Genomic DNA, 16714 nt, shown 5'->3' on the forward strand with positions numbered 1-16714 from the left:
TCAGGAGCTCTTGAATCCCCAGAGATGTCTGGGACCTGCACATGCTGTGCAGTGTGATTTGGAGAAACCTTGCCTGCCTTGTGTGGAAAAGGCTCACAGCTGGGCCAGAGGAGAGCGAGCTCTGGTGTGAGAGCAGTGGCTCATCCCTGAGTTGTTAACTCAGCACTCCTGTCAGAGCAGCACGGGAGAGCAACCCCATGGCTGGGCCATGTGGGCACTCACCCCACGCTTCCCAGTGCTCACACCTCTCTAATTCCCTGCCTTTTACTGCTCTTCCTTGTGGTCATTAGGGCTCATCTTCTTATCTGCCCTGTCCTCGTGAGCCCGTCCATGCGCCTGTGCTATCACTGCCTGCAAACACCCGTCAGTGGGAGCACACACGTGTACGGAAACGTGGCCGTGCAGGTGCCACCACATGCACAGGCACACAGGACCCAGCCCATGGACACACACAACTGTGCTCGTGAAACACTGTGCACACAGAGCATGTGCTAATGCACACAACGCCCGTGTAGCTGTGACTGTACAGGTGTCACACCTGCACACGTATGTACAGACAGACAGACATGCAGACCCTGCTCCGCTCAGCCCTGCACACGTGGCCAGCACCCACACAGAGCCCACCAGCACCCACACAGAGCCCACCAGCCACACACACAGAGCCCACCAGCACCCACACAGAGCCCACCAGCCACACACACAGAGCCCACCAGCTACACACATGTGCAGCCACTCAGGCAGGAGCTGGTGCGATCATGGAGCACCGCATGCACACTCACACTCACACACACTCACACACTCACACACTCACACACTCACACTCACACTCACACTCACACACACACACACACACACACTCTCACACACACACTCAGCACACCAGGAGCGGTTTATTCTGCAGCTTGGAGTGAGAAGACAGCGGTCTCCCAGCTGGACCCTGCAGACAGACTTGGCTGCAGGGGCAGACACACTCCCCATCCCACCAAAGAGCCCCTCTGTCCCCCAGCCCAGCTGCAGCTCACACCTTAAGGCAAACAGAGCACCGGTGAGTGGCTCACTGGAGCCGGCGTCCCAGCGGAGTGTGTGTGCCGGGCAGGGGATCTCTCCCTCTCCCTCTCTCTCTCTCTTCCACTCGCATCTTTTCATGAACTCTATTTCTCTTTCCTTTCTGAAAACAACTGAGCTGTAAATACTGTTTAACCTTCTTCCCCCCTTCCCCCCTCCCCTCCGCACTATAAAAACACAAATATGCCATAACTCAGCTGGCTCAGCCGCCGCGCCTCCAACATGCCCTGCTCCAGGCCTCTCAGGAAGGTCATAACAAACGACTTTCCGATTCAGTGCTCCTGAAATAATTTTGTGTATTAAAACCTGAATCTGCACTTTCTGGACCGAAAGCCTCTCTTAATTATGGCAAGCGTCCTTGGGATGGACAGTGATCCTTCACTACAGCACCGCTAACCAACCGGAGAGGCAGCGGCTCCGGCTCCCCACCACCACCTCCTCCCGCTGCCCCCTCCCACCACCACCCAACCCACGGCCCCCCTTGCTCCCTCGCCCCCCCGCCTTCCCTTTGCCCAATCTGTTTTCAAAGTGTGTCTGTCCTTTATTAAATTGTTTTCTTTTCCACATTATCAGTTGCCATGGAGACCTCATCTCTCGGATTATTTGAATTTCATTATATCTATTGATTTGGGAGCATTTCATCTTTTTTATTGTTTTTCTGTCAATTTTCAAAACGAATAACCATCTAATTTGCGTCAGTGCTGATTATGTTTGTCCCTCAATAGAGGTCGGCAGCTGCGTCGGGGAAACAAATCAATGGGAAACCATCATAAACCTCCCCAGTACAATCTCCAGGATATGTGGGTGACATTCCACGCCTGCGAGAAACACTCATCATATCCAAACTTCTTTCTTTCTTTTCTTTTTTCTTCTCCCCTCTTTTCTTTTTTTTTTAATTTTTTTTTTTTTTATTTCCCCCTCGTAGCAAGCTCTGCCGGCCAGTGGCGGGTACCATTTAAAATCTTATTTATTTTTCCCACACACATGTACAATTTTGGACGCATCGCATTTTCAGACAGGGAGGGGACAAGGGTGAGAGGAGGGGGAAGGAATTTTTTTTTTTTTTGTGAGAAAGAAGGGAAGAAAAGAATGACAAGAGAAAGAAAAAGAGGAAAAGTGGATCGGGATTGCAAATTGCTTACTATGTTTTTTTTTTAAATAATTTATGCAATTTTAAGCATTTATGTATAAATTTTTTAATAAGCCACCCTGGAGCAAAATAGCCATTAACATCCCAACGTCCTTCTGTCCAATGGGCTCGTGTGCAGGATCAATTTCCGAGAGTACTTTCCTTTTTTTTTATGACATGATAAAATGCTTTTAAAGCAACTTACACAAATATGGAAATTTTTTTCCCCTCCTCTTTTTTTTTTTTTTTTTTTTTTTTTTATAACAGCCTCCACTTATTCACCAGGGAGAGCGAGCGAGCGAGTGTGTGTGTGCTGGGGAGGGCAGTTGGCAGAAGGATAGACCCAGCCCTAACTGGAACGGACCTGCCTGTCCTTCTAACAAGGGCATAAACTTTCATTAGCGATGCACACAGTCAAAGGCAATTTAGGGAAACGCGCTGTACAGAAAAGGAAAACCTCAGCGTTTTTACTCGGTGGCTCCTTGGCTCCGTCCAGGGGGCTCTATCCTTGAGCTCTGCTTGTGCTCTCCAACCAAAGTGACCCCACCGGCCACGGGGGAGGCAGGAGGGGCCGGGGGGCAGGGGCTGGGGGTGCTCTGGGTGCCCGGCAGTGCCCGCAGGCCCCGCGGCTGGGCGAGGGAAGCCAGTCAATATTAACGTCTTGCTGGAACCCACTGGTCCTGCAAGAGGCCCAGAGGTATCTCTTGCTCTGCCCACTGCAGAGCTTCACCCTCCATGGGACCAGTCCTCCCCAAAGGTCTCTATTTTGGGTTCCTCCACACTGGCAAGGAGCTCGCAGCCGCTCGATGCCCCTTTGGGGCATTAGTCAGAAGCTGGCTCTGCCCAGACCAGACAGATGTGTCGCTGCTGCTCCTGTTTCCACAGGGTATATAGGCTAGTTATTTTTGCAGCTGGGACATGTTCAGCCTCACACAGGAACCTGGAAAATGCCATTCCTGAAGGGATGGCTCCTGCCACTGGCCCCGAGAGCAGGCACAGCTCTGCGGAGGACGGACACGAGCGCACGGCTGGAGGGAGAGCAGCCCAGCATGAGGGGCTTGGTGGGGTCTGAAAGACGTGACCAGATGTTGGAAATGAAAACTATTTCTCCAGCTAGGAATTCCCTTGGCTTTGGGGTTGAAGCTTATGCACCTCAAGTCAGCTATGCATTACCCATGCCCAAGCATGGAAATCCCTGTGCATGTTCCTATTATTTGCTCCAACATCAAGCCCTGACACTGCTTTTTCTACAAGAGCAGATTTCTTTACCTTTTTGTACGACACACACTCAGAGATAACACAGACTTATGAATTTAATCCTACTGACAGCAGGTTTGCCCATTACTGGTACCTTACACAGACCCCTGCACTCTCCCAGCCCCGGTGCAGACCCAGCCCAGCCCCACAGTGCTGGCTGGCACAGGGGCTGGGCACACACCTGCCCCACCTGCCATGGTTGAGGGTATAGGAACTAAACCAGAGGTAAAAAAAATAATAAAAAATAAAATGAAATTCAAGGGGCAGCCAATGCTCAGCTGGAAAAACACAAAGTGCCGAGAACAGCAAACCCAATCAATAACAATCACAACCCCGGCAGCGGGCGAGGAAAGCGTGAACCGTTTTGGCCTGCTCCCTGCATGTTCACCCACTTGGGAAAACACACTCCCAGAGGCCCAGGATTTCATCCCCTCCCTCTCCACCCTACATTTGCCCTCACCAAAAAGCCTGGAGTGTAAGTCCGCAGGCTCCTGTTCTGGTCAGGAACTCAGCAAAGAGGGGAGAGGGTCCCTGCACAGAGGAACTGGACTCACAGCTGGTGCCTGAGGAAGCAGGCACTTTTTTTCCAGCAAAGTGCTCCTTACACCCCACCCCCTCCTAACCTCCCCTTCCCTCCAAAATTTTGCCCTTTGTGCCCCCTTCACTTCCCAGTTGCCAGCCTCAGCCTTAGGTTGATCTTCCCCTTCCCTCTTCTTTCCTCAAGTTCCCAACTTCCTCCTCCCCAAAGCTCTGGTGCCCGAGCCCACACCCTCTTTACACCTCTCTCCCCTCATTCCCTGTGGGCCTGACAGCCAGGTCTGGCAGAAAAAGCTGGACTGCCCAGGGGACCAGCACTGCCAGGGACTGGTGACCAACCTGGGGAGGGGGAACATGGAACCTGCCCGGGAAAACACGGGAGCTCTCCCTTCTCCTGGTCTTGCGTCACTCCCCGCACAGACTGCACAGATTTGGGGGATTTCACTGCAGCAGCAGAGGTCAGCAGGAGTTGAAGGTTTTCAGATCATATATATCACTCTATATGGTCTTGTCTATAGCGAGCGCTAAATATAGCCAAGCCAAACCTGGAGGTGACTTCAGTGCTGTGATGCAGGGACAGCAGCCACTGCACAGGCACCTCCACTACCTCAGAGCAATACAGATGTCAACAGTCACAGTCCAAAGCCAAGGATGCCTGTAAACCCTCTGTTCTCCCACTGCCAAGAGGGTGAGCCAGGTTCTTTCCCCTCATCTCCCTCAGGTCTCCATAGTTCCTCCTTTTCAGGACTCAAAATAAGGCATCATTTTCTTGCTTCAGGGTCCATTTTTCCATGGGATGTTGGACCCTCTTATCTCTGACATGCCAGCATCTGTTTCAGCGCAGCTACTTAAAAACTTAACCAGTGGAATAAGCTCCGGATAGAAGGGGAAAGTCTCTTGTGTGGGTCAGAATAATTAGACTGAGCTCAAATTGGCTTTAGGCATCTGCTGCTGCCTCTGAGCAAAATCAAGCCATGCTGCTTCCATCAGCATCTCTCTGCTGTGGGCCTCACCCCGCACAACTGAGGGGATCACACACTGCCTCGTATAGGGCATCTCTGGGAACAAGACTTGCTTCAACAGAAGCCATAAAGCCTCCTTATCCAGCTATCATTAAAGCCCAGAGAAAAGAGGCCAGACAGAGAGATTGAGATGAGCCATTTCCCCAACAAACTTGCTTCCCTTTTTCATTCGCTCCTTTCTTTCTTTTCCCCCCTTTAACTGTCATTAAAATAACAAGTTTCTGTTACAGTCTAAACATTCCCACATTGTATAAAGGGTTATGTTACACTAGAGTCACTGCCGGGCCCAGTGTTTGCACAGAAACCTCACTGCAGGTCCCCCCTCCTGACGAAGTGACTTATTAAAGTTTAAACAGTAATTAACAGAACAATAAAAATAAAGGGATGTTTGGGGAGTCGTAGTGCACACAGGGTTTTTGGCAGTGCCAGCACTTTTCAGTGCCCTGCGCTGGCAGAAAAAAACGGCTGCAAAACCAGTGGGAGAGATGGTGAGCAGGAAGGCAGGAAGGGGATGTGGAGAGGCTGAGGTGTGATCCCAGCCCAGCACGAGGGTGTGGAGAGCAGCAGGATCCGAGGGAAGGGTTTGGGGACTGGGGCAAGGATGCTGAAGGGTCACCTGGCAGGAGGCTGAGTCGGATTTGGTGCTCACTACCTGCCCTGCACTCAGTGTCTTCTCCCATTCTGCTGAGATGGCCTGGACAAACCCCCAGAATCTGAGTTTGGGGAATTGTGTCTCTGAAACCAGAGCCGGGCTTTGGGGCAGTGGCTCCTCTACTTTGTAAGACTGGTAGAGAGGAAAGAGCAACCACAGAGCAAACCCATGAGAAAATCTTGCAAGAGACAGACCTTCCAAAGAGACCCCAAGAGCAGCTCCCTTACTTGGGAGCCTTAAAATCAAACAGAAGACGTCTCGTAAGGACCAATCCTGCCCTGTGCCTGTGCAGGTGTGAGCTGCAGATCCCGCAGTATGTTACTAGCTCTGGAGTCACTCCCTCCTGAAATGCAGCCAGAGCCAGGACCACAGGGTCAATCCCTAGAGCTTTGCCAGAGCCAGGACTTTCCCAACCTATGTGAGGTTGGCTAATCAGGGCTCCCTTTACAGGAGCAAACCTGCTTTTCCTCTGCTTTGTTCCCATCCCAGTTGCCTGCCTTGCCCAGGATGAGCTCTAGAGCATGTGGGTAGAGTTTAAGCTTGGGCTGTCAGCCCTCCCTGTTACCCAACATGCAGCAATGCAGAAAGATCTCATTTGAAGATATTTTTGGTGCCTATTGTAACTATTCTCCAATGTTTGCCTCAGTAGCTCACAGTGCTAGTTGGCTCTAGCCCTGATGTGTGACTCAGTACACACAGCATTGTGCAGTCCCATGTTTGCTAAATCTCTTCCAGTACAACTGCTCAGTTTGCAAATAAAAAGACAGCTCCGTGAGGGTGTATCTCCTGTGCAGAGGGAACTCAGGGAGTGCTGCCTTCAGCCTCTCCCACAAAGCCCTCTCCCAAGCCTAGGACTTTGCACCCTGGTCTGTCTGGGGAGCAGTGGCTCCCACCCGGGCTGGGGCTGCCCCACTGCCCAGAGGAGACCGTCCAGCACCAGCTGCTCCCAGCCAGCCCACAGCCTCCCTTCCCTCCTGGGCTGCAGGAGGAGGAAACCTCAGGAGATGTCCCCAGAAGTCCCAGGATCACACCAGTACAGGTCACCCAAGTGAGGACACTGGGTGCCTCCTCACACCTCCTGGAGGTTAACCCCCATTTCAGGGTGGGCTTGGCAGTGCCAGGTTAATGGTTGGATTTAATGACCTTAAAGGTCTTTTCCAACCTAACCGATTCCATGATTCCATGAATTCAGGCCAGGCTTCCAAGGTGCTGGTTTAATAAGCCATGAGGAAGCCTGCACTAGCCATGACAGCCCTGCCAGGGTGGCATGTCAGGGTTCAGAATTAATGAAACCAAGACCCTGTCAACCTTGGTGATTTTACTGCATTCAGGTATAAATTTATAAACTTGCATGGAGCTCCAGGGAGGACATAGGATGAAAAAAAGGGGGGAAAGGCTGAGTTGAAGACACATGGATGCCCTTTTCCTTTACACCTTTGTTTTAAGTGGGCCCCAGCAGCCGAGCTGCTAGTGTGACACATGGCTCTCCATGCCCCCCTCACTGCCTTGCCCCACTCAACACTCCCCTTCCCTGCTCAGGATATCTTCACAAAAGCCTTCCTGAATTCTCATGAGGTCCCTGGGTCCCACTGCCAGGGAGGTAAATGGGATGGCAGATATGTCATCACCCACTGCCTTGTTTGGCCAGCTACACTATGTCCTTTTATCCCCAAACCTTGTATTGCAACATTTTTATTTTCTTGGTGGCTTTTCTGCCTCCACGGGAAATTAAGTGGAACTGGCTGGTTCAGACTTGCCCTGGAGACAGAAAGCCCCTGAATCCATTGCAAGTCAGGCAGGGCAACCTCTGCCTGAAACCCCCAATCAGCTGAGCCACTGGCTCTGGCTTTTTCTCCCCTTTCCTGCCCCAAGCCAGCTGGATGCACAGGGACAGCAGCCAGGATTCAGCACTGGAGCAAGATGCTGTGTGAGAGCTCACAGACTGAAAGGCCTCCCCAGGAAAGGCAGGTACAGGTGTCTGTCTGCCTGACTCACTTCTGAGGTCTCCCTGCACATTCCCAAGGCTTCTCTGAGCTGATGTGAGCTGAGCTGCCAGTCTGCTTCCTGAAGGACTCTCTTGCCCCACAGACTGAGGATGGACAGCTCATCTCCAGTCCTGAGCACAAGCAAGCAAAATCAACGTGTCCAGTACCTCAGACACTCAGCCCAGTGCCTCAGCTCTCCCCTTCCCGACCCTCTGGGCTCGATCCCTCTCTGATGCTCCCACACTCATGTCACTGCTCAGCTCAGAAGAATGATTTTAGAGCTGACACATCAGTGACAGGAGAAGGGAGCTTATGCCTTTCCACTGCCACTCACACCAAGCTGAGAGAAAAAGACACGCCACCCAAATCTGAACTTTTCATCCCATTCACCCAACTATGGGATGTTTCCCAGCTCCTGGCTGTGCTGGAGTCAGGGTCTCCAGACTCATTTGCAGCGAGAGTGGCAGTGCTTGAGAGGGGAGAAGTGTTGAACAGGTACAAGCAGGTGCAAATAGAACAACAGAAGGTGCCCCCAGGTCAGCACTCACGTGCATTTTCCTCGGCCATGTCTGAGGAGACTTGGAGTCAGAACAGAGCACAGCTTTGCATGGGGGTCTCACACATGTTCACAATGCAGAAAGACTGTCCTGTGCACTTCCTTTTCCAACACGTCGTTCAGGATGTCTCTACAGCAATGCCAGTAACTGCCTGTAGGGAATGTTATGTTAGAAAATTATCTAATGCACTGTTAATCATCTGGTCTTGCAATCTACAGAAGGAAATCGGAGCAGCCAGCACAGTATGAACCTTCTTCCAGACACCACTGACTTCAGATACCATTATCACTGGTAGCCTGGTCCACGTCCCAGAACTCAAACTCTCTTGGTTAACAGGCCATGAAATTATTTAGACTATTCTTGATGTTACATTCTGTTGTATTTGTAATTAACACAGAAGATCAGCAGTGCCACATCCTGTATCTTGCTGAATACAGAGGAGACTGCTTAGAAGCACTTAGTCTTCACCTAACTCTGTTCTGTTAGGTTTAGGGCAAGCCAACTCTTCAGAGCTGACCTGTCCCAGAAGGAAAGGGTTTGATATTGTCAGAGTTTAACCCACAAATGTTTGAAATAGTATATGGGAACCAGCACTCTAAAATTGGGTCTTACCTCTTTTTTTTTGGAAAATACTTTTAAACAAAAGAAAACAATCTGCCAGCACACTCAGTGTTCGGCGCCATCTTCAATCAGGGAAGCCTAATTATACCCATTATACTGATGAGGAAGCACTGGCACAAAGCTGTGCACTCACAGGGCTACAGATACAAAGCAAATCAGTGGTAAAGCTGGAATTAAACCCGGGAATCACGGTGATGAGCTCATCACCCACCTCAGCACAGCCCCCTCGCTGGCCATGGCTGGTCCCACCCATGTCCTGCAGGTTGCAGAGCTGGGGAGGAGCCCTCCACACATCTACTTAACAGGGTGAAAGTCTCAGTCCCCGTTCTGAGGTGGTTTGGGGTGCTCTGGGACACTCAGGGACTGGTCACATCATCAGACCCGCAAAGACCAGTCACTGTATTGAGACAGACCAGTGGGCTGCAGACACCCAACAGCCAGAGCATCAGGTCTGAGCCACCATGAGACCTCCCCATGACCACACAGACCAGGCAGAGATGAATCATCTGCTCCTTCTGAAGCAGCTTAATCAACTTCCCCCCATGTGGATCCTTGCAGCAGGTCCAGCCTGACCCGTCCATGTATTAATGATCCCCTGGGATGTAAAACCCAGAGATTTTCCTTGGCACCGAGGGCCAGCACTTGCTCTGCACTCTCCCTGCCAGGTGCTGGGTGCTCTGGTCTAAGAAAGGCTGCAGAATCCCTCGGGACTGAGAGTCATTACATAAACAATACAATAGGATCACGGGCTGTAATTGTAAAAGCGCCGGAGGTCTTGGCACCGGAGTCTGCCTCAGCAAAGGCCTCTAAATGGAGACCCAAACAAAACAAACAAAAGCCCCAACTCTGTCAGCGCTTAATGAACAATAATAAATAATAAATAATAACCCTAAGAGCCAACCTAGCAAGACAGATGTGAGGCATCACTCCGAGGAAACACTGTCCCTACGGTAGTTACCCTCACTCCCCAATTTCCAGTTCAGGTTGCTGGGTTCTTGCAGGGTCTGGTCCAGAGGGGAAACCTGGGATCTCCGTCAGGAGTATGCACTCCCCCTCCATCAGTAAGATGTGTAGGAGCTGCAGCCTTTGTATGTCCCTGGATTGGGACCTTCACCTGCTAAGTGAGTGCTCACAGACACCAACTCATGCCCAGCTCGTTCCTACTGCAGGATCTCTCTTTAAGAGCCAAAGGCAAAAAGAAGCAGATGGAGCTGAGCAAGGGAATCCAGATAGGTGTGAGTCCGGAGAAGCCTCTCCCCAGCATCATTACAGTCTGGACTCAGAGTCCCCCACCTGTTCTGTGCAAGCTGAGCTCCCGGCAGGACACCAGGAGAGCTGCCTGGCAGGGACAGGGGCTGAAACAAAGGGCCTAATTTAAGTATTTTTATAACTCGGTGCTTGTGACAGTGGGTTTAGCAGTTGCCAGCCATCTGGAATAAAGAATTACAGCCACCTCCCCTAATCCTATATTGCCTAAACCCTAAAGCTGGTTATGGTGCAAGGATGAGGCAGCAGGTTGGGAGGAGGCAGTGATGGGAAGGTGGGGGTGGAGAAGCGACCGCAGGAAAATCGTCAAACTTATTTCTTTTTCTTGCAAGGTGCTGGGTGGTCCCAGCTGTGCCAGAAGTATTTTTGGTAGGAATCAAGAGAAGACAGAATGAACAGAAACAGGGGAGAAGGGAGACAAGGAGCCCTCCATGACCACACAGTCGCATGCACCACACACACACGCTCTCGCACACGCACACAGAGGCTTACTGGTCCGCGCAGGGCTGTCAGGTAAATTAGATCTGAAAGCTGACAATTTCTGACCATATTTCCTTGATTATTTCAAACAAATGCACACCAGCCGCTGTAAGGAGATTAAAGTGACATAAACGTCCCGAGTGGGAGGAGGGAGGGCAGAGAATTCAGGTCACCCCCATCCGTCCCCCATTTGACAGCCGCTATATCGCTATCCAATCCAATAAAAAAATCCCCCCCTTTTGCTTTAATTAATTTTACAGCTAGCTTGCTTAATTACTTTCAATCAAAATCCTCCTGCCATCGCAAAATTAGAGATGGTTGAGCTCCATTAGCCTAAATTCTTCATTTCCATATAGAAAGAGGTTCCCTCGGCAAAGCCAACAGGGCTCCCTCCTATCCAAGCTGCCATCGGACAGATGCCTGTCCCTCTGTCTGTCTCCAGTTCCTCAGGAGAAGGAAGGGGGGGAGGAGACAGTCTTGTTCCCACCACCCCTTTCATAAAGCATCTCCTTGAGAGCTCTGGGCACAGGAGGCCTCTCTGCTCACAAGAGGTGAGCTCAGCCTGCCCTCCCGGCCTTCCTACAGCCGGGCTGGAAGGAGTTTTTCCATGGCTGCACGAGGGAGCTGGGTGGCCCGGCCTCACTGCTGTGCTCCCAGCACTGGGGATGGGATCTGGAAGGGACACTTCTGCTAAGGTTGGTCTGAGCACTGTCATCCCACACAGGCACCACTGACTTGAGATGATCCCTGTGGACACATGGAAAGGACATCAAGGGGACACGGGGGCAGATCATCTTACATCTGCCTGCTGTGGGTTTGGTACCTTCCTTGGGAGCATCTGGCACCAGCTGCTGGCAGAGACATGGCACTGTGGGCCACGGAGCTGCGACATTCCTGCAGCCCCCATGGGCACCATCATCACCTCTCTCCTGCGAACACAAATCCTGAACTGTCCCATTTTGGGCTGCTCTGAGAGCAGTCCAAACTGGTCTCATGCCCATGAAATCTCCTCTGTAGCACAGGGAGTGGCAGCAATAAGCCACACAGCACCGTAGAGGAGAAGAACAAGGAGTGGGTGGAGAGGATGGACACAGGAGGAAACCCTGGAAGGAACTGGGTATGCTGGGAGCAGAGAAGGAAGACTAGCTCCTCTCAAAGGATAGTGGGAACTGGAAAGAATTACCCAAACCATTCCATGCTTTCCTCCCATTTTCTCCCATTTCCTGTTGTCTTCTCCTTTCCCATCTCTCCACACCAACTGCAGAGCAATGGTCCTAATGGGATTTTACCCGTGCTCAGCACTCCGTGTGGGCACTGAGTCCTGGGAACCAGCCAGTGGAGCTTGGCCCCTGCTCCCTCCTCCCATCACCTGCCCAGGCCACACACACCCCCCTGACCTGGAGCTGCAGGAGGGTCACACCAGCACCCCAGGCCCCACACCTTCCCATCCTGCAGGAAGCTCAAGGGGATTCCTAAGCACCAGCAGCCCAACACTCCCCCTGGCTCCAGGGAGGGCAGGTCAAACCCTTGCTTCTTCAGAACAAAATGAAGAAGAGACAAACACAGACCTATTTTGTTTATAAGCTTAAAACTGAATCCAATGGCGCATCTACCTGGGGATTTTAGATTAAATGGTTTAAGAAACTCAAATAGGCTTTTTAATCCGGTCAAATAAAAAGAGCCCCAAAGAAGAAAAGAATTCACCCTGCCGAGCCTCCCGCCTGTGCAGACAGACAGGAAGAATGGTTTTCTTGCTCTCTGCCACTCCTCCCCACCCTGGCATGGGACAGAATGTATTTGCCAAACTCTGGAAGCTCAGGATACACCCTGTTCAGGACGCGTGCAGACTTCACTTTCCCATGGATGACCCACTCCTATCTCACTGTGTAACATCTTCTTCACCCTCTCTGTGCTCTCCTGGGCTGTTCAGCCGGGTCCTTCCCCCTGACACCTGGCAGGCTGTGCACACACAGTGCCAGCTCTGGTTACATCACCAGCACCAGCCAAAAGCCAGCCAAGCGACGGCACCGACACCCCTAATCCCCATTCCACACACACATTTAGGCTCTGTCTTTCATACAAACTACAACCCTGAGTGCTTCACAGGAGAAGACAAGGGGCTGAGCAGCTTGTGAGATGCAGGGGGAACCAGCACAGTCTGCCAAGGGACAGGGCAGACGGACAGTCAGTCCAGGTCTGACGGGTGGAGACCAACCCCACACGGAATTGGGGAGTGTGAGCAACGCCAGAAACTGAACCCTGACAAAACACAGGAAGCAAAGGAGCTCTCTTCTCTGCTGGATGACCACCTCCCCAGGACTTCCAGCCTCCCACCTCCCCTCAGTATCACATCTCACCAACTTCCCAACAGACACTGTCCCCTCTCCCCCACCACTGCCCCACTCCGGAAACGCTCAGAACCAGCCTTCCCCTGCACATGCTCTGCAATAAAATTCCCGACTTGTGTCTCGCCTGCTCCAATGCTCAGAGCAGCTGGGACAATAGAACAGAGAGGCCCTAAATCCACCAGACTCACCCTAAATAGCAATGGCCCATAATTTTGCCTGACATTCAGGAGCTTGTTATTCTTTCCCCTCGTCGCCTGGCTGGAGCTGTTCAGACCCATCAGTGTTATTCTATGCATTAAATGGGAAAAAAACACAACTCAACAACAACCCAGAGTTTCCAAGCCTGCCCAGTGAGGGCTGAAGGGGCAGCATCCATAGCTGAGCTGGCGGTGGGAGGACAGGAGGAATCAATGCCTCAAACCCAGACCCATCCCCTCTGCAGGGGAACAGCATGAGTGGGTCCTGCTGAGACCCCCAGCAGAAACACACTCCCTTTTCTCTGCTTCCATCCCTAAGAAGGGGGCTGCCACGTCTCCCAGCCCTTCCAGCCTCCCACCTGGAGCCCGGGACGGCTGCTGCCCACCCCTCCCCACCACCCGGCCGTGGGGAGCTTTAACCACAACAGTTTGGGGTTTGGGTTTTTTGGTTTTTTTCCAGGCTGGCTCCAGCTGATTAAGGACCTGCAACAGGATGTAGGGATTACAGCAAAACCTGGCTCCAGATCAGCTGGGGCACAGAGCCAAACGAGAGAGCGAGGATTGCCCCCAGCCTGGCTGCCAAGCCGGCACTCGTCCTGTTGGGAGGCCGGGAGGGCCAGAGCCCTCCGCTGGAACCAGGCCCCTGCCCTCGCTGGCTCTGCTGGGGAACAGCCTGCAGCCCACACTGACAAACGTGCCCACAGGAAGGACAGGGCTGTGAGGACGAGGGATCTGTGGCTCGCAGGGCTCGCTGGAGAGAGGAAAATCCCTACGGCCCCACTGCTCGTGAGGTGTGAGGGGGCAGGTGCATCCCCACCTCCCGACTGGGGCAGCAGGAACAGCCTGAGCTGGAGGTGCCCCGTGGTTCCCTGATCCCTCTGCCAGGGTCTGCACCACGTGGAACTTCTAACGGGTATCCTGGAATAACACACGGCAAAATACTCTGTGCTGAGTTTTTAATCCAGGAAGAAGTGATCAGGGAAGGCAATAATCTCAGTTGGCACACGGAGCACAGCAGGATCTTGCTTCTGGGGAGGCATCAAGAGCAGAATTAGCTTCAAGGAGACTCTGGGGCTTTTTTTTTCTTCTGCTAACACTGATCCCTGCCCGGACCAGCAGCAGCAGCAGCAGCTCCCAGCATCTTTCTAAAGTGCCTGTCACTGCAATATCCAACTGCTGATGTCCCCTAGGGGACATCCCCCCATGCTTGGGTTTTCCACGTCCCTCTTGGACTGGAGCAAGAGGGACAGCAGCAGTGGGAGCAGCCCTCCTGCTCTGACCTGAAGCTGTTAGCCTCAAGTCGTGTTTTAATCAGGTCTGGCAGAGCTGCTGCCTTGTTTCCCAGCCTGCCACCTCAGAGGGATAATTTGCCAGTGCTTTCTCAGAGAGCTCTCTGGAAGCGCTTTGCAGAGCCCGAGTTTGCCTCCCCTTCATGGCCAAACCCTGCGAGCTTCGTGCTGGCACATCTCCCTCTCCTAGTGACCCCCAGGCTCTGTCTGCGTAAAGGGGATCGTGAAGATGCCAGGACTTGGTCCTCTCTTCCAAGCGCTGCCTGGCAAGACCTGGCAGTGAGAGGGGGAAGCTGCTTGGAGCAGCAGGAGGGGGTGGAAATCTGTCTGGCAGCAGCAGCGCAGAGACTTCTTAGTGCTGCCCACCAGACTCATCGTAGCAGAGAAACTCTGGAGTCAGCTCCTGCCGGCCTGGGGCTGCGGGGGGAGCAGGAGTTGATATTGCAGGCGGAGGCCACTGGGATACCATTGAAAGCTGCTAAATATGACCAGGTTAGCACTTTAGTCTTTAATGGCAGGTCACCATTAATAAACCCAGGGCCCCAGGGTGCAGTACAGAGCCTCCCTCCCCCCCTCCCCGAAACACTCATTTCATTAACTTCTCTGCGCGCGGCGCTCGGCACCTGCCAGAGGTTCTGCAGCCGGGAGGGCTGGCAAGGGTTAAGGACATCCTTTGGCAGAGCCAACTGCTCTCCTGACACGATGGAGAAGGGGAAGCCTGCACAGCTCCCTCTGCTCCCCACTGCTCCCCTCTGCCTCTGGTTGCTCCGGTTCATGCTGGATGCCAGCCCACAGCTCTTGGCCCCACACAGATGGGCACCCTGGGAAGGCTCCTGAGTGGGAAACACTGTCCCAAGCCTGTGGCCAAGGGGCTGAGTGCAGGTGAAGGACAGCCAGAAGTGTGGCCCCAACCCCAACCGCAGCACCCAGTCCCTCTCTGGCCCTCAGGAAGTCACCTCCCATCACTGTGCCTTGCTTTCCCATTGAGGAAAGATGACAATGGCACCAATGGCCACAACAGGGAAGGGCAGAGGGGAGTTACTTTGAATCCAGGCAGGCAAGAAACACTTGTTAAATAAAGAGACTGCCTAAACAATGGAGGCCAAATCCCTCTCTCAGGGAGCCTGGAATGAACCACAGGATTGCCCCAGTATACGAAAGCGTGAACTTGGCCATTGCAGAAGATAAATGGCAGAGACGGGCCGGTGGGGCCAGTACAGCACGTGCCTCGTGCTCTGTGCAGCCTCACACGTGGTCCCACAGAGGTCTCTGATCCCGTGGCTGCACACAGAGGGCAGGGAAGGACAAGGTGAGAGGCAAGCGGAAGGACAGGGCTTTGCTCCACCTGCTCTCACTGTGACGCTGGTCCTTTCCCAGAGGGATGGTGGGACAGGAGGAGGGACAAATAGATGTGCCAGCTGCCAAAAATCCCATCCCAAGTCTCTATCGATCTGCCCTACTTGGCAACTGAAGCTGCAGCCACCGTCTGTGGTGCTTGATCAATAAGACCTGGGAGGACAGGGAGGGAGAGGCCCTTTTATGGGAAGGCGGGTCCTTAGAGGGAAGTATTTTGATTTTTAGAACGACTGCAGAGTCAAGGAAGAGGAAATACTGGGACTGAAGCTGCAGTTTAGTTTGGACTCATTTCAAATACCTGCTGAGCCCTTTACACTGGGCCCTGGTGACCTCCTGCCCATGGGAGCTGCCTCAGCCTCAGTCCCCGCTGTCCACCCACAGAGCCTCTCGCCTGTCCTGGATGCTCTCAGCATCAACAGCACAGAGCCTGTGTGTGGTAATTCTCCAGGAGCTCCCTACAGATCCTCCCCAGGGACCTGGGGAGAGGCAGAGACTCCCACAGCCACGTGAGAAGGAATTGCTGTGCCACTCAAAGAGCCTCTGGAGGTGCCCCAAGTCCCCAGGTGACACTTTGCAGTGACTGTCCCTGGGGGCAGCCAGGCAGGAAGGTTCTGGCCTTGGTGGCAGTAGCCAGGCTGATTCAGCAGAGGAGCTGGGCTCTGACAGGCCTGCCCACGCTGCTCCCACCCTGCTCCGTGGAAAGCATCACTCACTGCCACCCAACCCCTCCACGGAAGGGATCACAGCCTGGTGAGACACAGCAGGCCACGGACGGGGGGTCAGTGACCACCACCAACCCCTTGCCCTGTCTGTGCCTCCAGACCGCTCTCTTATGCTCAGGTCACCTAGCGGGGCCATCACTAGCGAGCCCTGGAGCCCAGGTGACCTGTTGGAGGAAAGCCCTGTGTTTGACTGCTTTGGCCCCCCCAGCTTATTGCTAATTTTGTGCCCAT

The 16714-nt window shown here is 53.0% G+C and overlaps 1 protein-coding gene across 5 annotated transcripts in view; it reads right to left on the bottom strand.

Annotated features, from left to right (window-relative positions):
* Positions 1-16714, bottom strand: part of CASZ1 (castor zinc finger 1) — a 274581-nt gene that overhangs the window by 54794 nt on the left and 203073 nt on the right. For 3 of the 5 annotated variants that reach the window (XM_039386351.1, XM_039386350.1, XM_027736327.2), the window contains one exon: positions 8196-8355. The exons of the other annotated variants lie outside the window; for them this stretch is intronic. In XM_039386351.1, the coding sequence (XP_039242285.1) occupies positions 8196-8214 (19 nt within the window). In that variant the 5' untranslated portion in view covers positions 8215-8355. The remainder of the gene's footprint in view (positions 1-8195; positions 8356-16714) is intronic. 5 annotated transcript variants of the gene reach the window in all.

Source organism: Pipra filicauda, unplaced genomic scaffold, assembly GCF_003945595.2.
Source record: "Pipra filicauda isolate LSUMZ 115617 unplaced genomic scaffold, ASM394559v2 scaffold47_size6085603_pilon, whole genome shotgun sequence".
Lineage (NCBI taxonomy): Eukaryota > Metazoa > Chordata > Aves > Passeriformes > Pipridae > Pipra > Pipra filicauda.